Source organism: Phalacrocorax carbo, chromosome 10 (genome assembly GCF_963921805.1).
Source record: "Phalacrocorax carbo chromosome 10, bPhaCar2.1, whole genome shotgun sequence".
Lineage (NCBI taxonomy): Eukaryota > Metazoa > Chordata > Aves > Suliformes > Phalacrocoracidae > Phalacrocorax > Phalacrocorax carbo.
In genome coordinates, this window is record NC_087522.1 from 22,387,077 (window position 1) to 22,407,932 (window position 20,856).

General features: G+C 41.9%; 2 protein-coding genes across 3 annotated transcripts in view; one reads left to right on the forward strand and one right to left on the reverse strand.

Moving 5' to 3' along the window:
* Positions 1–9,729, forward strand: part of CDAN1 (codanin 1) — a 33,740-nt gene extending 24,011 nt beyond the window's left edge. For both annotated transcript variants that reach the window (XM_064462437.1, XM_064462436.1), the window contains 9 exons: positions 447–593; positions 1,045–1,108; positions 1,615–1,693; positions 2,706–2,863; positions 4,398–4,505; positions 4,887–4,950; positions 6,127–6,329; positions 7,086–7,193; positions 7,937–9,729. In XM_064462437.1, the coding sequence (XP_064318507.1) occupies positions 447–593; positions 1,045–1,108; positions 1,615–1,693; positions 2,706–2,863; positions 4,398–4,505; positions 4,887–4,950; positions 6,127–6,329; positions 7,086–7,193; positions 7,937–8,062 (1,057 nt within the window). In that variant the 3' untranslated portion in view covers positions 8,063–9,729. The remainder of the gene's footprint in view (positions 1–446; positions 594–1,044; positions 1,109–1,614; positions 1,694–2,705; positions 2,864–4,397; positions 4,506–4,886; positions 4,951–6,126; positions 6,330–7,085; positions 7,194–7,936) is intronic.
* Positions 9,730–10,924: 1,195 nt separating this feature from the next.
* The window catches only part of STARD9 (StAR related lipid transfer domain containing 9), a 119,359-nt gene continuing 109,427 nt past the window's right edge, over positions 10,925–20,856 (reverse strand). The window contains 9 exon segments of the mRNA XM_064462435.1: positions 10,925–13,735; positions 15,067–15,225; positions 15,623–15,702; positions 16,111–16,316; positions 16,405–16,469; positions 17,141–17,283; positions 17,988–18,096; positions 18,714–18,860; positions 20,082–20,265. Coding sequence (XP_064318505.1) covers positions 13,634–13,735; positions 15,067–15,225; positions 15,623–15,702; positions 16,111–16,316; positions 16,405–16,469; positions 17,141–17,283; positions 17,988–18,096; positions 18,714–18,860; positions 20,082–20,265 — 1,195 coding nt within the window. The 3' untranslated portion in view covers positions 10,925–13,633.

A 20,856-nucleotide genomic window follows, 5' to 3' on the forward strand; every position in this document is an offset into this window, starting at 1 on the left:
CGTGAGCTTGCTGAGTTTGCACTGTCATGTTGTCCAACTTGTTGAAGGCATTAAATGGTATCAGCCCACATGGAATGCTGGTCGTAGTGGGCTGCTGTTCACATCTTTGAACTTCTGACCACTGTCCATTGAGACTATGAGGGTATTGCTGCCAGAAGATACCTGTAACCATATATGTTTCTATTAAAATCTAAAGGTTTTTTGACTCTTGAGTTATAGTACTATTTTGATACCTTCATTGCTGCTTTCTTCCTTACAAAAAGAACAAGGAGATGGTACAGTACTAAGTGCAATGTGATGAATTATTTTTTTAGCAGAGTGGTTTATTGCATTCATGCCTGAGAGATAGGTATCCTCCTAAATTGGGGGAAACAGCTGGTTACAGTTAGTGTGCAGTGTTCATTGTATTGATTTCAGTCTGTCTGATTATTCTTGGTTTTTTACAGGGCCACACTGGTAGCAGAGTTGGTTCAAAGAGCTGAAGTCATGTTGCAGGATAAAGTGAAGGAGGATGCTAATCATGACAAGCTGCTTGAAGAGGTGTGCGCTCATCTTTATGAGGAAGCAGCCCAGGCACTCATCAAAGGCAGAGAGTAAGGAGGAAAAGTTATTTAAACTTGTGCCTTCCTGTCTCTTCTTACTGTAGAATCTATAAGCCTAATTCAGCTTGGCCTGTCATGCTCAGGTTCTAGTAATTATAAACTGTGACCTCTGCTCTTCTTAGGGTGACTGCTGCGCCTCCAGCTAGTTAATGCCATATTTGTAGGAAGGAATAAAGGTGCTGCCTGTCCTTCTGCCTCCAGCTCCAAACGGACATCTACTGCAGCTATTGTATTTCCCCTCTTTGGAAAACAGTATTACAGCTTGGTAGCTTGTAATTGCTTTTTCCTTGTCTGGTTCTTTTAGTCTGACTTATTTCACTCCAGTCTTCCAGCTGGTTTTGACTGTAAGAGAGCACGTGAAAGTTTCTATGATAACAACACTCTGAGCATTGTCCAAGAAATTTGACTAATCCTGTGGCACATTTTCTTTCTTCTCTTGCAGGTTTTGCAAAAAGAAAGGCCCTGAGGCGGTAAGGGTGTTATTGCCAGAAGAGACATCTGCAGCAGTATGTATTTTCACTAAAACTTACTAAAGGCCTTGACTTTAAGTCTGGACCGTTACCACTTTTCCATTGCTGCTTCACTTGCCACTTAATAGCTTAGGACAATGGAATCTATTGATGCCCTCATGTGAGGACTCATAGCTAAGGAGAGTCACCTCTGCCAGGCTGCCTTGGGTATTCTGGCTAAAGTAATACTCTAGCCAATAGCTAACTGTTGGGACTAGAACAGTATACAAACTGCATTCATGTTGCAAGGATAGTGCTTTTGTTTTAGCATCAACTTCCCAAAGAGTTGATGGGGTTTGTATGGGCTTTGTGAGGTTTGGGAAATCAAAACGGGTCAGCCCGATTGCTCAGAGTAGCAGTTCCTATAGAGGTGGTGGTGCTCTCTTTCAACGTTGCACACCAAAATTCAGTCTCTTCCCTCTAGACTTCCATCTGACTTCTCACTGACTATAGTGCTGTGGCTGGCAGTAAATCTCCTATTGCTTGTTATCCTCCCTATAAAGGTTTTAAGTAGTGCAGAAGACATTGCAGTGGAACTGGCTACGGAGAAAGCCTGTGGCTGGCTTTCTGCCAACATGGCAGGTGAGTCTTCTTACCCTGAACTGGGGCTTCTAACCTGTATATTGTAGTGCTTTTTTTTTCCTCTGAGATCAAGGGGTAGCATTTATTCTAGTGTTATAAAGTACTTGGTCCTACTCATTTTTCCTTTAGTGGGAAGCATGCAGTTGCTCTGTCCCTCCTTGTTTAGGAAAAGGAGAATGATTTCTAGCTCCAATAACCTTCTTCAGGGATTTTTTCAGGCTTGGCCCATGTAAGTGATTTTTAGTTATGGAGGCTCATAGGATGAGAATGAATGCAGTGGAAAGCTTCGTCTGAAAATGTCATCTAGGCTGAAGTTGTCTTAGCCCTTTGAACATATGATACAGACAACTGCTCTCTCAAGCCACCTTATGGTCCATGTGTACAGGGTGCTTCTGAAATCTTCTGTAAAACAAACACCTCTTGGACTGGGTGTGTTTTTAGCAGGCTGAAGGCAACTGTAGTCCTTTTACTCTGTAATAGTGCCTTGGCAACTCTTCAGAATCTCTGAAAACCCATTGTTTCAGGAGGTTGTGCCAAGAATCTGGAGAAGAATATCCAGCACCATTTGCAGCAGCAGGAGTTTAGCGTTTTGGATGTTGGTCAAAACTTATTTTGGTAGAAAATGTACGTCTTTCATGGGTACAATGGTTGAACTTGTATGATCATGCTGATTCAGCTTTCTACTTTGGCATTGCTTCCTGTCTTAACTACTGTGTTCATTAAACCCGCTGAAATATTTTGTTGGAAAATGAGACAAGTTGCCAGTGGTACTTGGTGGTAATGGGTGGCTGCCTTTTATCGCTGTGGGTTAACACTCTCTGTAACTGTGCCTCTGCCCATTAAATATAATGGGAGCTTAGAGAGGAAAGGGTTTGAAAGTGTAAACTGCTGTCTCCTCATTTGCTATGGCCCTTGGAATGAGAGGCTAATAAGGGTAGTATTCGGAAACAGTTGCCTGCCTCATGGGAGAGAAAAGCTGAAGTAGACAGGATTTGTTCCCTGTTCCTTGTAGCACTCATAAAAAGAGAAGTGAAGGCCACCTTCAACAGAATGCTGAAAGTCCCAGGACTTCCCTTGCCTGGCGAGGATGCTCTGGAGTTGAGAAGGGACTGCCCTCCAGGCTGTCAGCACTGTGCTCCATTTCCCTCCCAAATCATCAATGAGATTAAGGTACATAGTGTTCACTTCCTGGCTTGCTCTAACTCCCTTTTTGTTTCACCTTGGTGTTTTTGGGGATGTTCGGGGTTTTTTGTTTTTGTTTTTTTTTTAAAGGGGATGTTCTGGCGCTAAGGAACTGGCTGTGAGGGGTGTTTAGGAAGCATGATGGAAAGGTTTCAAATTTTATTTTTTTATTTATTTTATTCCCCTCCTTGCTGTCCATGTGTAGGTCAGAGTTCCCTGGTCAGGAGTACAGTCTCATACAGGATTTCTGGTAGCATGGCAGCGACCTTTTTGATACGAGTAGCATAGAAACAAGTGTGGTAAGCGTTGTGTACAGCTGCGTGCTGAAGAGTCAGCATATCAAAACAGCTACTTCTCTGTAGATCTGCTCTTTATGGAGGGTCTCCTGGTCTCCGTTTAGAGTATTTCCTGTTGGCCCTTTCAGTTCTGTATAACATGGTAGACTGTCCTGTCTTACACACCAGGAATTCTACATTGAATTGTCAGGTGAACCGGTACGAATCCGTTGAAAGATTTTTGCCAGTCTGCATCTGCACCTTCATTCAGCTCTAATTAGGGAGAATCAGAATATCTTAAAAAGATGATGATGGTATGGACTTAGTTTCAGCCTTGGATCCAAGCAATTTTCTGTTCAAGCTGGTTCAAATTACATTTTGGTCTTTCATCTCAGGCTTTTGAAAGGTCACTGTTGTTGTAAAGATCATGCAGTTACACAACCTGTGTGAGTAACCCAGGAGAAGAAGAATTCTAAAACCTCACTTCTTTACCATTATGTATCCTGCCTGTTTCTTTTGCTGCTTCATGTCTGGTTGAGCAATAATGCTGGATCTCACTGTCATTGCATTCACAGCAATTGTGTAAGAATGAGTACGCATCCTTTAACGCTTTCTTGCTTGAGATAAAATAAGAAGAGGAGGGTAAGGTATGTGAGGAAACCAGGGTCTTTTTCTATCAACTGTTGCTTTTTGAAGATATTTTTGTATGGCATCTTGAGATACAGCTTCTAAAATATTTTGTTATTCTTTTGATTTCCAACCTGGGTTTCTGATATTGGTGGCAAATGACTGGTGATGGAAAGTGCTACCTCACGTAAAATTTGTTAAACCAGTTTTCGTGCCATAACCTTATTAGTGCTCTTCATACTCTGCTTTTATTGACGCTGAAGCTACCTTGACAATATAAGACAACTCTGGTAGCACTTCTACCCTGAACTCACTTTTTGCGCTGTCAGAGCTGGTCAGCTTTCAGAGCTGGTTAGTTTTAAGAAGGATGAAGGGGTTGCCCTCATTGAGTTTGACTTCATAATATCAGTGAGAACTGTGGTAGAAAATCAGACCTAGGTAAGGTTATGAAAAATACACCTTTAATCTGTCTTCTGAAATGAGGAGGGTACTGGCTTAATTTTTTTTCTTTTATTGAGGACCTGATGACTATCTGTGCCCTGCTCTGTCATAGGTCCAAAGATCTGTCTGTGGAAGTGCAGGATACTAATAGGTGAATTACTGCTGTCTTTTTCATCAAGGATGTGCTCTGTGTTGCTGTGGGCCCGCGGGATGAGGGTGAAGTGATTGACTATGTCTGGCTGGAGTGCTTGCTGGGAAGATTGAGTCAGACACTTCGATGCAGAAAGGTATAAGCAAAAGAGCAACAAAAAAAAACCCCTTGGACCGTTTTAAACTGTCTTCATACCTGTGAACTTGTTAACTTGCCTTGCCTCACAGTTGAGTTCAGTTGAATGTTTTTTGTCTGCACTCTGATGTGACAAAGTTGCACTGCATTTTTTGTACTATGTAGATCTGCTTGTTACTTAAAATTAGCCTTTGCGGATCTCTCTTCATATATGATCTTTCTACTATTTCAGTTTTTAATGGTCTCCTGATGACTGCCCTTTGCTTCTTGCTGTAAATTGTCTGATATATCTTCTCTGATATTTTTACCCCTTGTGAAGCCCCGTTTTGTCCAGTCTGCAGTATGGGGACAAAGATACAACTTTTTTGTGTGTGTTTTCCAGTTCATGTGTCCCACATCAGAACAGCAGCTGGCAAAATGCACGGTTGAGTTGGCTTCTTTGCTGGGTAAGTCAGTCATGATAAGCTATTTAAGACTGAAATCTGTTATTACAGTTCTCTTATGTGCTTGGGGTCAGGCTTCTGTATTTAGAGCTTTTGGATATTTGATTCTCTTCAGTGTCATTGAGTCTGCAGATATTTTTTTTTCCTGTCAGTTGGGTGGTTGCTCTTATTCCCTTCCACCTTCTGCAAACCAGCATTATACTGTGACTAACCAGCCTTCAGATCTGGTGTTCTGTTTGCAACTCCGTTGTTTTTTATTTATTTATTGATACCTTCATTTAAATATGTGAGATGTTTTCCAGTACTTCTGAGTCTGAAAAGTTGCAGCTGGTTCCCCTGTGCCCACCCCCCCCACCTCCCCCCAAGTAAGGGCTTGTTCCCTTAAATTATATTTTTATGGCTCTTTTTGGAGAGAATGGAAGTAACTTGTTTCCTCTGTGTTATGACTTCGGTGAGTATTTTCAGGGTGATTTTTTTCCTCTTGCTCTAATGTGTTAAGTACAATGTTTTTCGCAGCAGGAGCTAGAGATCTGAATGCAGGTGTTTTCTCCCCGGGCAACCTTCTAATTTCCTGGGTTTAGAATGTTCTTAAGTTTTTTATGCATGGTTCATTTTTTTTCAGAAAGCAGTTCACGTCTGAATATTGTGAAACTTTATTCTGGGGGCAGCAATGTAAGCCTGCTCTATTCCATTGGTCTGTACCAAGGAAGATCTGGTATCTTCCCTCTGTGTATATTTAGCTGCAGCTAACCACTGGGCAGCTGTACTCTTGCTTGTATGAAGTTATTGCAACTCTGCCTAGAGTCAAAACCACGAACAACTACCTAATCTGTTTATAGATTTAAACAGTGTTTTACTGTGTTACTCTCCTATGGAGTAACACGTAGGTCCTCTTTTATTTAACATTGTGCTGACTTTTATTTAGTCAGGCGTCTTTCAAGATGTAGTAGTGTAAGTCTCTTTCTATGTAATATTTGTTTGTATAGTTTCAAAGCTTATAATTTTGCATGTTTCTAAACTCCAGTCCTCTTAGGTTTGCTGATTTACACTCATTAAATGTTTTCGCTTTAGTCATTATTTAGATACCAGCTATGCAAAATGTGCTGTTGTACCGAGATGCTGACTAAGAAAGGAAAATAACACAGCTATAGAAGTTCACCTTTCTTCCTTTTCTTACAGTTTCAGATTGTGTTCCTCTGAGTCTAGGGACCGAGTACCCAGAGAAGAGCTCCGAGAGGCTGCGTGTCAAGAATGGTCCCACCTATGGCCTTCTAAAACTGCTGCTTTCTGTCTGGAAGGAGGACTTTGGGACACCTGTTCCTGTGCAGCTGATCTTCAGCAAGAAGAACATTGGTTATCTTGCAGAAGTTAAGCAGCGAGAGGTAAAGCTTATTTTGCTCTGTGGAGCTGCCGGTCAGCCACTCTGGTCTGAGACATTCATGTAAGAGTTCTGCCTGCCAGCAGTGTTAACTGATTGCTTGTGTGAGCGAGGCCAGCAGGATTTGGTCTGCTCTCAGCTGGTATTGTTTACGCAGGGGTAGAGAAAGAGAGGTCCAAGTACTGCTTGTCAGCATTTAATACCTGTGCGGGGGCCTGTCAGGAAGGCACGGTTTAATTTAGGACCAAATTGCAAAATGGGCTGTTTGGCAGGGGAGACTATGAGGATTGAACACACATGATTTTGTAATTGGTTGCTTTCACATGTGTCTCTTATCAGCCTTCCTTTTTGCATGTGTATCAGTGTCATCTTACAAGATCCCCAACTGTGAACGCTATTTAGTTGCAGGCTAAACCCAACTTATTTTGGAAGGTATGAAAAGGATTTTTCAAGCTGCTCTCGAACACACAGGGATTAAGTACTTGGTGTGTTTGGAAACTAAGAATTAGAAATTTAGAGAATTTATGGTATGATACAATGTATGACCTAAAGGAATTTTGTTCACTCATTTTGGATGTTACTCTTTTGATGTCCTTTGTTGCCACACTCAGATAAATAACATGCTTTCTCCTTCTGTTCCTTTTCTCCACATTCTGATCTAAGAAGAAAAACCATTAATCATATAGGCATAAAGAAACAAACACAAAATCAGTTTCTTTTTGAGTTGTTGAACTTTTTGTTGGTTCTTTTTCTTCTGCAGTGGGATTTGTTCCTTTTCATGCTTCACGGCCTTGTAGAACATGAACTTATGAGAACTACTGAAGTAGAGAGTTGCTTGCATAGCCTCAAAGAGCTCCCTTGGCCCTCAGTAAGTAATGAATGTGTGTGAACAGTAAGTGAAATAAAGAGTAAAGCTACATAAACAGTCAGTCCTTGTAGTTCTGTTTCATGCACATGAAGCCTATAACCTTCCCTATCTATAGCTCCTGCTTAATGCAGCAGCAGGACTGGCTTCCAATAAGCTTGTTACTGTTACCAGTGTTTGGCTGAAATCTGTGCCTGTGCGAACCCCAGCACATCTGTGCAGTGGAAATGTTTCCAAGCAAATTGTTAACCAGTTTGGAAACCAGCTGGCTCAGTTACCAGCTCTCTGTTCTAGCCTGAATGTGTTTGCTGTGCTCCAGCTGAGAATGACACCTTGGGAAGGGTCTAAACTGACCAGACTTGCATTTAAACCTCTTCACCTCCTACCACTAGAGTGAGGGAGGAGTCAGACTATTGTAGCCAGAGTCAAAATGTGGGGAACTGCCCAAGCCCCTTGCTCAAAAGTGGACAGGGTCTGAAGGCTGGTGATCGCTTGCACGCTGGAGATGTATAACTGTTTAAACTTTGACAGTGATCTTTGAGAGGGGTGTAGGGGTTAGAGAGGAGACTGAACATGCAGACTTACAGGCATTCATCTTCACGATCGATGTCATAGCTTGTCCAGGTTTCTGCCCTGGAAAACTATCAACATGCCTAACTTTGTAAAGCATTTTATTAGAAAAAACAAGTAAACCTTTGTTGACCTTTGTCAATAAGGTTTCTCTGGTTTGTATCTGGTTGTTACAGGATTTCATAAAAGAACTGGAAATGCTGTCCGGAGTATTTATATCAGAACATCATATAGAAGAGCCCAGGACTAACCCTTGTGAGCTGACCAGGCAATCTGTAGGTACTGTAAGAGCACAAAGTTAGTGGAGGTGGACTTGTGGTGGAAAAAAATTATTAATGAAGATGCAAATGGAATTTTTAGTGATTCTGAATGCAGTGTGAGCTCTTTGCTGGCAGCACCCTGCAGACAAGAGGTCACTGTGTGCAAAACCTGCACTGGTCTTTCTGTTCATGGACATTCTGCTGTGGTGACTATGCTGAAGGATTGACAACAGCCAATGGATCTCCAAGTCAAAAGTCCTTTAAGCACCTTGATCATGGCTCAGAGCAGCCATTTTTTTTAGACTCGGACACTTTTTGTATTTGCGCAGCAAGAGGCTGTGACCAAATCCAGGAATTCATTCAAGTGGGCAAGATATTTTGTGGTCAGAGAGATGGTGTCCTGGTGGCTGTCTCTTCTCTTAATGCAATTTCTGATGCCGTCTTTTTAACAAAGACTGTGCTGTCAGGGGACGGAGAAGGTGAACTTGTATGACACAGAGATGAGCCTATATTTATTTTTCATTGTAAGCTCAGTTTTGAAGTTTTGATTTTAATTTTTTAAGACTTACTTTAAAAGTTACACCATATTAAATATATACACCAGAACATCCATGGCATTGTTCTTCAAGGATGTAGATGCTTAAGTGTTTTTCCATCTCTTGTCAGAAATAGAACTTGTAATTTCCCAGGGTTTTTAATAGAAATACGGGATAAAATATCTGTTTATATTTTTTACTGAAGACAGAGAACAGTATTTTTTAAGAAACTTTTATAATATGTGAACATAAATGGCATCTGGCTGCTTTTCACTGGTTTTTATAATCCTTCTGGCCTTGAATTTGGGTTTTATCAGACAGGAAGTGCTGCAGTAAGAGTACTACAGCCTGGAGGATAAAAAAAAGCAGTGAAAAAGCACTCTCACATCCTCTGGAGAGCTGGCTGTGAAAGGAATCCTTTTCATGGAAGACAGTGGGTGTTTTCTGCCCTTGCAGATAGATCGTCACTAAGGGTGTGATCTCCTGTTCACCCCTGCCAAGTATTTCCTTAAACTGGGGTTTGGGGTAGGGACTGCTGGTGGTTAGCAGAATATGATTAGGTGCTCATTAGCTGTCTCATGGGAGATCTCCCACCCCCCCATAGCAGTGAGGATATTATTTCCATTTGTCTAGGAGTGTCCTATTAGTGAGGGTTCTTCCAGAAAGCAAAATCTGTGTTATGCAAGAACCTCTGGACAAAGTGAAGCCCAGGGCACTTCAGCTTGCTAATTAACTTACCTCTTCCTTGTATAAGGGGAGAAAAGGCAACATCTTGGAGTCAAAGATTTAAGAAAAAGCCACAAACAGGACTCATTCGGTAGAACAGTGCCTTTTGTTAAAATCTGTGCGCTACAGAGAGAGAAACCACAGAGGCACATCAGCGGCTGAACTGTACTGAGACTTTTTTTCTTGACTTGGTTACTAAGCACTTCATTGAAAGATTTGGCATGTTCCATCTGTGTGCCTTATTTTAGGGGCTTTTCTGATGTGCTTAAAGCAGAGGGTCCCTAGGAGTAGGCATGCTGTGTACGCAGCAAGGACGTGGTAATGTGACTTGAAATAGCAAGTACACCGTCTCATACCATACCTCCTCCCTGAGGCCATTATGTGACGTTTTGCTGCAGATCTTATTTGAAGTTGTGTTTCTTGTAATAAACATGATTAAGTATCCTGTTTTGTGTTCAAGCTATCGCTATATAACCGCTTTGTACGGGGGGGGGGGGGTGAAGGTGCCTTGCCACAAAGCATGGGGGCAAAGAAAGTATAGCAGTATCTCCTGTCTGGGCTGCTGCTGCTTTGCTTATACTGAACTATATTTTTTTATATCAGGGTGGGGGGGTGGAGGTGGTGGAAGGGGGAAGAGGCTGAAATCCAGAATGGTTTGTTTTGTTTTTTTTTTTTTAAAAAAAAGTGCTCTTGGCTCTGGAACTGACTTTGTTTGGGTGTTGTGAAACTGTTTGCATAGAGTCCATGGCCACAGCTGTCTTCATGAGCTCAGCATACCTATATTATCCGTCACTAATACAACATGCTTGGAAGTTTTTATTTAAAAGGTGACCAAGCCCCAGGAGCTGTTTACTGTGTCCCAAGAGCATAGTTGTGCCCTGTGGGGCAGAAGTCAGGCAGGTCTTCAGTGGGAACCAACAGGTAAGAAACACGTCTGTTTCCATGTTGTTATGCCTTAATGCAGCTACTCTAGCTCCTGGACATCCCATGGGACTTGGCCTTGGTTGCCCTGTAAAGCCGGACACCTGACTTGACAACTAAACCTTAGGAACAAGTGTACAGCGTGCTGTTTTCTGCCTAGGGCCACTCGGCAGCAGGAGCGCTCGTGTGAGGAGGCATGTGTCTGCAGTCCTGCTGGGCTGGTGGACGTCTCGTGGTGTGAGCACTGCAAGCGTGTCTCTGGTCCCTGAGCGCTGCCTCTAGCTGTAGCGCAAGCGATGCTGCAGGGGGGAGAGCAGCAGGGAGAAGAGCTCGCAGCAGGCTAGGTCAGAGTGTGGCCTTCCTTCTGCCAGACCTTCCTCCTGCAAACGCAAAACTCTCAAAGGAAAAATTAGGATTATATCACCTTCCCTGTGGATGTTCAGGTCAGAGGCTTTGTGTAACTGGAGTCAGGAAGAGGCTCCTGCCAGTGCCTCGTTTCAAAACAAAACAGAAAAAAACCCCTTTGCTTGGACAAGGCACTGTGTCACACAACCCAAGTCTAAGCAGTGACTGGCTTCTTTGACGCTTGTGCTACAAATTCACGTCCCATGCACGCTCCTCAGCAGTCATGTAGGAGACCCACGTCTTCTGTCACAAGCTAGCCTTTATGTTACTTCTCCATCCAGCATAGCTCTATAGCTGGGTAGCTTAGCTGGAGCAAAATAATGTGGGGCACATTTGCTTGTGTAGAAAATACCATTTATTGTGGATATGAAAATAGCAATCTTGATTAAGAGCAGAGATGCAGCAGTAGGTGGTACAATACAATTGGTTTGATCACCTACTGCTCAGCAGTAACTTACAGGAAGTTGGCTTTTGCCCATTGTAGATTTAACAAATTGGATATCTGCTGGGTTTTTATTTCTTCCTTCCAAACAAACCAATGCCGTACATTAACAGGTACCATAAAATGTTATATTTGCAAATGAAAACATTCATATAAATAGGCTTTTTAGTATCAATTGAAGATTGTATTTAAAAAAAAGTTATATTAATTCAATACTGATAAAAATAAAACTTAGCTTTGATAGCATATAAAACTGCTTCAAAACAAGCATATATAAATAACTTAATTTGTAAACATAGAAAAAAATCTTATGTATATATAAAAATAAACATCTGACGAACTGTACAATAAGACATTATCCTTCATAGGCACTGGCATCGTTGATCAACAGGAGTCCCCCTAGATGTTTCTCCTACAAAAACTGCTTTAGTACTAGTGCCATGTCCAAAATAAAAGGGGAAAAAAAGCAAAGCACTGAGCAAATCTTCTGTGGGTTGTGTGAAGACCTCCCCTGCCGCCTCTGGAATCCATGGGAGCGGCACTGGGAACAGAGCCAATACACCGTGCTGCTGGAGCTGCTCATTTTTTTCTAGGGCTTTTATGTACTGCCTTGGTCACTCTTCCTTTCTTGGTTTCCTCTGAAAGGGGGCACGGGACACACACGCGTAAGGTTGCAAAGCTGGACCTCTGTCTTGTCGCTCAGTTGCAGAAAACTTTGTGACTGGTTGCCCCTTTTTCCTTGCGGGGCTATGGAAGATGCAGGACACTTGAAGTGATCCATGCTGTGACTCGGTTTGGCAGGCTTTTAAGAAAAGGCTGAGCCTCACCAAAAAAGAAGAACAGTAATTAATATATTGGTTTTAAGATTGTAACCATGCCCATCTAAAGATAAAATAACGCATATTTGTAAGTAAGTGAAAAGTTTTGGTATCCTACCTGGTAGAGTTTGGGGGGAGCCTTGGGTTGGGATGTCTCAAAACTGCTATTTTCTTAACGATCTATTTAAAATACTATTTTTTTTCTTTTAAAACTTAATATATTACTAACAGGAAGTAACATAGAAGCTGAGAGCCAAAATTACACCTGTGCACAGATATAGTAAATGTAGATCTTGGCTCTTGAACTCAAAGGTGGGAAGTGCAGCTAATGTCACTGTACGCTGGGAAAATGCATCTTCTACTGACAGTAACAGTGTTAAAGCAGCAGACGCTGACTCTGGTAAGGCGGATGCTTGAACACATACCTCTCGCTTGACAGATTTAAAGTGCAGCAGCTTCTTGAACGATGTGGGCTTTTTCGAGCTAAAGAAAGCTTGTCATAGCAGCTTTTATTGCTTAGAAAGCTAAAGTGATTCTTTACCATTGTGCTGAAGAACTAAATGAAGTTATTCAGACACTTGAGTTGGTTGTGTTTTTGTTTAATTTTAGGACTGTGTGACCAAACTAGGTATTGTGTTGAACAAACGTAGAAAGCCTGACAGCAGGATTGTTGGCCTAAGTTCAACAGAAATACCTTGGCGTAACTGACTGGGAAGCATCTGTATTCAGTGCAGTGAGACAGCTGGTCGTGGTGTGAACGAAGTGCGGTAAGACTATGACCAGGCTAGATTTTTCAACTCAATGCATTTGGGTAGACGTGTGGCAGGGCTGGTGGAAAAAAGCCATTGCAGAAAAATGCTGGAGCTCTTATTTGCAGGATTTAAATTCTAGAAACAAGCAGATTACTGAGCACTACTCCCTATTAATGACAAAGTGTCGGTGTTTACAACTGTCAGTTTGGTTTCTTTATTTCAAAGCACCTATTTCTGCACTGCAGTAAAACTGTGTCCTGAGGTGTGGTGGTTTCCACTGATGCTGTATAGTGTATTGGCAACCTGAAATACCTTATACTGGCTGTGAGTAGTCAGCCCATTACATGAGAAAAATCTGTGCAGGGTGTAGGATGACTAGCAGATATCGTGTTGTTTTAACTTCCCTTCTCGAGGGCAAGTGGAGCCAGCTAGCTAAGTTACATGATTTATCTACGCTGTTAGGAATTCTGCATTTGATAGTTATCTCAATGGTAGAAAGTGGCCTTGCAGCTCTACTCAAGAGCTTGTAAAAGGTCTCAAGCCATACACATACTGTTTCCAGTTTGTAGTGCATTTCATTCCTTCCGTCACCTTTTTCTCAGTGTTGCCTAAACTTCCTTAAAGAAAGAGGCTGATCTTTGAAGCTCCTTGGAAACAGAAATTAAATAATAAACGCTGCGTGTAAGATGCTGGCTGCTGTGATGCACAGTCTCTTCCTCTGCTGTTTTTGGAGACTGCACGCCTTCCCGCTGGTCCATGGAGGTTTTCCACAGCAGTCTCCAGGAGTACAGGTTCCCTATAAAACTTGCTGGGTTTCTTCTGAGCAGCATTGGCTAAAATAAATGATCCTTTTTTCTGACTATACTTCTGTATAGCCCAGTGTTAGTTGGGCTCCTTGAGTGAGGCTTGATCGTGACGGTCTCATGAGCCAGCATTTTACATTACACTTACAGATGCTCGTGTCTCTGAGTGAGCTCTCAGCTGCTGTTAGGTGTCCAGTTTTGTACCAAACACTAACTAGCAAGGAAGTGTGCCAGCCGAGCGATCACCAGAGGCTGTCGCTTAGCAATGGAACTCAGGAGCCTTGCAGGGATAGCTGGGGCACCAAGATCCACCTGCAGGAATTAGAAAAAAGGCCACGTGTTGGGAGTTTGAACTTGGTTTTGAACAAAACACACTTCTCCAGCCTGGACTAGCTCTGGTGATGCAAGTATATGTTGAGCACAAGGGTAGTTCACAGCCAAATGCTATCATTACTGTGTGGTTTGTGTCTTTTCCTTCCCAATACTCCATAGACTTTCAAAGCTTTGCTATTTGATGTTACTTTTGGCAGGTATGAACCACCCTGCTTTTGAGTTTGAGCTTAGATTAAGCATTACTAGCTTGACAGATACTGTGTTACTGAACATGTATATGCATATACTAAAGTACAAGATAAAATGCATATAAAATTTTTAAATACATATACATTACACATATGTATTGTAAATGAGAGGAAACGGCCTCAAGCTGCGTCAGGGGAGGTTTAGGTTGGATATTAGGAAAAATGACTTTCCTGCAAGAGCGGTCAGGCACTGGAACAGGCTGCCCAGAGAGGTGGGGGAGTCACCGTCCCTGGAGTTATTTAAAAGATATGGTAGATGTGGCGCTTCAGGGCATGGTTTAGGAGACATGGTTGGGCTTGATGATCCTAGAGATCTTTTCCAACCTTAATGATTCTATGATTAAAATACATATACCAATTACAATAATTTAAAGATATTTTTTAAATTGTACCTTAAAAGCACATCTTATAAGTTTAAAGGACTAATGCCTTTTAGCTCTCAGATGAGCACTTTAAAATAAATTATATGCATTATGGTATTCTGTTCTGGACACTTTTTAGTACTTGGTACCACTGTCTCAACGAGAGCATACTTTTCAGATGAGTCTGTAATAAAAGAAGGGCAGGATTTTCTTAGTCTTAACTGGAATCCTAATCTTGACTTCTCTTTTGTATCTATTCAGTGTGAAGAATTACTTACTTCAGTTAGAAAAAGTTAACAAGTATTTCCATGCATTTTGAAAATAGTATAACCTGAGGTGGACTTCCTGGGTCCAGCAAGATGAAAATGCAAACAAGGCTCTCCATACTGGCTCACCACGTGAGACAGCAACGTATACTAAAATTGCTACTACACCTCTACAGACAAGCCCCGGTATCCATGGGAACAGCTTCGTATGCTGTAAAAACTTGGGCTCATGTGCCTAAGCACAATCCTAATAAGATTGTCTCTCCGTTACTGTACATCATACTAGAGAAGTGTGGAGGTGAATTTTATGGTCACTTCATAAACTTCATGGAGCGTGGCATAAGGGTTATATCTTTTGTTACTTACCAGCTCTTAACTGTACTGGTATATAATGGCTTTTTGCATTTGCAGTTGGGCATACAGCAAAACCTTACCTGTGCCATGTAAATAACTCTGGTGATATCTCTTCCATTCACTACATCAGGTTCCAATATCCAAGCGCTTGGCAAAATCTCCCCTCTCACCACTTCTTTACAAGGGTGAGGCATGGATGCATCATAGACAGACTGAATAGCCAAGACAGACAAGTTCTCCTGCATGGGACAAAGTGTAAAGATGACAATTTGAATAAAATTTTTTTTGCATATAGTAGTGTTTTCTATTTACCATGAGGCATATTTCTCAAAGAGCCCTTTCAATAAGAAATATTATTTCTTAATAAATAATTCTGTGTCATAATCTGCATGGCTGTAACCAGAACACGCTGGGTAACACTTGTCTTACTGCCTGGGGGGGCTTGGTTGATGACTGACATTCACAAGAGCGTTTTATATGTAATTCACTCATGTCACATCAGCATGGGTCTTCTTCCTATCACATGGTCACTTCTAGAAATACAAGCATGGCCTTTCCTTCCTTCTCTCTTTTGTCCCTGAACCATGAGTTCAGACCAATTACTCCTCTATGCTTCAGAGAGAATGTTCACTTTACCTTTTTGGCTTCTACAGTAATGCAGCAGAAATCCCGGGGTTGCTTTAGGTAACATAGGGAGGTATCGGTCACTAAATATACTGCGGGGAAAAAAAACACGCCCAAAAACAAAAGAAGGGGCATTAGATTTTTGACAGCTTTAACTTGTCGCAATTTTCCCCCACTCCTTAAATGCATGCACATAATTTAATTTGCCTTCTTGTTGCTTAAGAGCAGAGCTTTAGTAATATGCTATACTGTCTCATTAAGATTCTTTTTCAAGCCGCTTAAGATTTATTCTGACTTTGAAACCACTGTCTCTAGCTGTACTTCTGCAGTGACAGGTGTTTAATATTATCCTTACTGTGGAAGAGACTTGCAAAACTGAAGTTCTCAAATAATTAAATTGTTTATTCAAACCTGAAGAAATGAAGTAAAATGCCTCTAAATTTCTTCCTGGCTGAGAGAGTACATGATAATGGTGGCCAGCCATTTGTGTCAATACTCACCCAGCTGGATATGGCTGGTTACCTTCTTGTGTATTCGCGCTGTGTTGATAGTTCTGTCGTACAGATGCCTTTTGCCAGGATCTCTCACTAGTCCCCACACGTAGGGAAGAGGTCTTTCTATCACTCCTGCTCCCAGAAACCCATGCCTTGTTGCTGAAGGGAAGACTTTGTAGTAAACCAGCACCTCTTTTTCTGTACATTGGTATCTGTCAAAGACAAACGAAAGGTATTTGCACACAAGAGGGCCAAGTGCATGAAAAGGCCTCCCATTTCGAAGACCCGCCATAAACTTACTTCCAACCAGCTGCTGCTTGGCATGTGTAGAGATTCCTCAGGTTATGAGAGCACGCTGCCATTACCTTAGAAAACAATGACAAATGTATAGGTGAGAGAAAGTTGCATAAACTATAAATAAATTGTGTTCAGCTTTTACACACTGCTGCACTTCTACTCAAACTGCTAAGCTGGCTTTGCCACAACTAGTTTTACAGTGCTAGTAATCCTTAGTGAGTATTAACAGCCAGGCTGACTTGCCTGTCATATTCTCTGCTGAAGGAGGACATATATAGCACTGTAGAGCTAAAAGCCTAAGCCTGTGTACTACCCCGACCTATTGTGAGAAAATGGGACCTGGGGGGAGCATGTATCTCCAGATGATGTTGAGGTGATCCTACCTGATGCGAGACACAAAGCTGGTACGCTTTCCTTCTAGCTACGCGCTTGCATTTTGTCACACACAGGTAAGTGAAGTGTGCGCTGTAGGAATTTGTAGACACTGGAGCAGTTCAGCACTTTCACCAGCTTCATTCAAACAGTTCAGCTGCCATGCAGCAGTCTCCTCTGAACCCTGCTGCTGCAGCCTGGCTCACTTCCCCCACCGTTCAAAATTACTCCACGAGTCTCTCAGTACCTGACAAACAGGTAACTCCTGGCAGTGTAGAACAACAAGCCTTGTCCCACCTTTTTTTTTTTTGCTACAACTTCCAGCAGGAGGGACAGGAATAAGTAAAAGCTCTTCTTATTTGCTTACCTCAGTGGTGGCATTAGCCAAGATATGTTTGGATAAATCTTGGTATCCTTTTGTCGAAGAGGAACTGACAGAAATAGTTAATCCATGAGTGACCGTACAGCTGCTGCTCCTAGAAGGAAGGGGTGGCTGAATTCTGCTGGCTTCTGTGGGAAACAAAAAAGCCATAGGGGAATAACAAAAATAAAAAGGAAACCCACCACTACGCTGCAGTTACAGGGACTTAAACCTTCCATTGGCGCAGCCAATCCACCCGATCCTGATGGGGGACTGATAACATCCCTTGCCTAGACAATCTGTGTATTGGCAATTACACTGCAGTTACGGCTTGCGTTACTCAAGTTTAACAGTTTAGAATAGAATGGAACAGAATAGAATAATTGAGATTGGACAAGGCCTGTAAACTAGGCCTCCCAAACCTGTCCCCAGGTGCCACATCTACATGTTTTTTGAACACTTCCAGGGATGATTATTACCACGTATAAGCTAATAAAATAACCTAAAGAAGAACAGGCAACATCAGTCTTGAGGGTAAAAAGAACTTGCAGGTCCAACCCTATATTTGTTGGAGCTTTACCACTCCTGCCGGGCTTCCTTGTTTCATTCAGAGGATAAGCCTCATGTCCTCTCAGAACACTGATGGTACCACATCAGAGGGGCCAAATCACCATTTACTTTTTTTCAAGACATTCTAAGCAAGCTCTGGCTTGACAGCCTTTTTCTGAAGTCATGTAACAGTAGGGACATCCTTAAAATACCTAAAAATTAGATTTTGATGTGCATAAATGACAGCTCTCACTAGGCTTTGGGATACAACTCAAACATAAGCAGATGTATGTTTTTTAGTTACCAAACGTTGCGTCCTTGTGTAGCTGTTCCATCACATAAAGCTGACTGTTTCGAACAGCTGAACGCCCTCGTGTATCTCGTGGTGAAAGCAAAGCGTTTCCAGAAGAAACCTGATTTAAGAAAGCGCAGAAGTGGGAGCTTTTGGTGTGAACTGGGCAAAACAAATCATGTTACATAGCAAGTGGAATATTCGTAGCAAATCTGCCTTACAAGGTTGGAAGCTTCTCTTTGGCCTAAGGGAACCCCTTTGCCTTTCCCCTGGTGACAAAATGACAGCTCGACTCAGGAGATTTAGCAACCCAAGTGTGAGGGGCTAGCACAGGTGCATACTTCAAAAAGCGATTTCAGGAAAGTTCACGTTCACAAACACAAAAGTCGATGTGTGTGTCACTGAGGGAGACACGCTGAGAATACCGGATTCTGGTTTATCACAAGAAAAAGCTTGTTTCTAAAACATTTGACAGATAGTGGCATTACTGACAATAGTAACACTATCTGGGTTTTACCTACATATTTAAAAAAAAAAAAACACTCAGAAAAAGTGTTACTGTCCTTTGTTCCCTCCCTCCCATGTCACCCCTCAGTATACTAGTGACACAAACTTGTCCAGCTTGATAGTTGTGGCAGAACATGAACCAGCTCAAAAAAGGTTTCTGTTCCTACGTTATCGCTCTGTTATTGTAGAAGCATGAGGAGATGTCAGTCTCACAAGCCAGCTGTTTCTCACCTGTCCTTCCTGGCTGCTGGGGTTACTCGCAGTGTAGGTAGCAGCATTACTGCTGTTGTAGCCAGATGTTGGGCCAGAGGAGAGGCTGAGGCTGGAGTCTGTACATAAAGTGCTGGTACTTGCCAGAGTCTTCAGTCTTGCTTCTTCCTGTAATAGGTATCACAGTATTGCAAACAAAAAAAAAAAACACTTAAAACTTGCCTTGCACAACAGCTAGTCAAATCATCAACAGCACTGAAAGATGAAAGAGGAATAATCTAAAGAAGTCCAATCTGGCCGTCTAGCAACCACAGCTTCTGCTGTTGTTATTCTTCATGTACAAGAGTCCAGGCTATCAAACCAGTGCTAGGATGGTTAAGGGGAAAAAGAAGTTTAAAAAAAGATCGCTTTTCAGTCCCATTTGTTGCTCTTTGCCTACTTCTCGAGTAGCCTCTGACTTAACTTGCTGGTCAAATGTAGTTGTTAAAGACCGAAGATTTTACTTTAACCAATTCAACTACTTAATGCCAGCCCAGAAGATGAAATAAAAATTACCTAATAGGAAAACACTGAGAACTTCAAGATTATTTATACTTTCGAGGGCAGTTTTAAGTTTCATTTTCCAAGTCAAGTGAAGTACGTCTACATTTCACAAGAAAAACGTGGCGGCAGATGTGAGAAGAGCCAGTCAGCCAGTGGAGGTGCCTGAATTCGAGGTGCCTTGAAGGGTGTGGAGCAATGACATGAGTGTTCACCACGTTTTGCATCACATACAGTGTATGAGGAGAGGAGGTCTGCATCTACGATTGAAGCTGCATTGTCAGGCAGAGAAGATGGTTACTGCATAAAAGTGTAGTCAGAAACTGGGAAGAGCAGACATGTCCTAACAAGGTACTGTCCTTGTGTCTGGGAGAAAAATGTGCATGCTTGGACTGTGCAGGATGGGTAACAAAGTGCAGAAGGAAAAATTAAAAGTACAGGACAAATACACACACGGAGAACAATCTAAAAAGAGAAACGGAAAAAAGACAATAAGAAAGGCCTTTGTGTTTAAGTACACACTGAAATAAACTCAGTTTACCTTAGCAAAACTCTTCCATAGGCTGGGCAGATGCCCCACAGGATGGCTGTGTAAGCTCAATCCAATGAGAAAACATGAGGAGTTTCTCATACACAAAATGTGGCTTCTGGAAGATGTAGTTCAGAAGCGTGAACAGCATCAGTTCAGTATTACTGAGATTTTTTTAAGCACAAATCAGCATTTAATTCTTTGTTTTTTCTACGCTGATGTGTATCAAACAGGAGAATTACTGAGCCATGGAAAAGTTTCTTTTAAAAAAATACGCATTGATGTGAGTAATGCACAACAGTTTCCTCTGCAATGCTCACCTTCTGTAACTGAGAAAATATTTGCTCCCGTATACGCCTCTTTTCTTGCTCAGCTCTCTCCCGAAGTTTGTCCCTAGCTCGTGCGATTTCAGTTTTGGTTTCCTCTCGTGCCTTCTGGTAGTCTCGGAGCAACAGCTCAATGTCTGAAGGATGCTGAATGCTTCTTCTTTTTGGCTCTTGAACTCTGTAAGGATAGGTAAGTGCGAGGAAACACACATAATTACTTGCAAATGGCTCACCTGACCAAATACCATAAGAAAATCTTTCAACACAGAACAGGACAATTTGCCAGAAAGCAATTAAAAACCACCACATTAAGCCTCCAAAAACTTTCTCTTTGCTCACTAAAGGCTGCATGGACATTAACCTTGGAAAATTATTCAGATTGCAAGTCCAGTTTATCACTGAGATTACTCCGGCGATTGCACTGGTTTCTAAGTCAGCTCTCCATATGATCTAAGGTTACCGCTCTGGTGATTAACACGCGGAATAATTGTGTTGGGAAAATAACTGTCTCCTGACATACCACAAAGGAAGCAGAAGTCACTTAGGGATATGGTGGGAGATGAGAAACGCTAATTCTAAATGGTGAAGGGCTGCAGAACTTTTCTGACGTTTAACATAAAACTTAACTATTTCATGTGGCTTTTAAGTTAGTGAAGGAGTGAGAACAGACTGGTCTATGAATCAAGACTGAATACCTGGCTGTCCCCATACATCATACATAAAATAGATTAGACATTTGTTATGGATTGAAATAAACTAGACAGAGGAT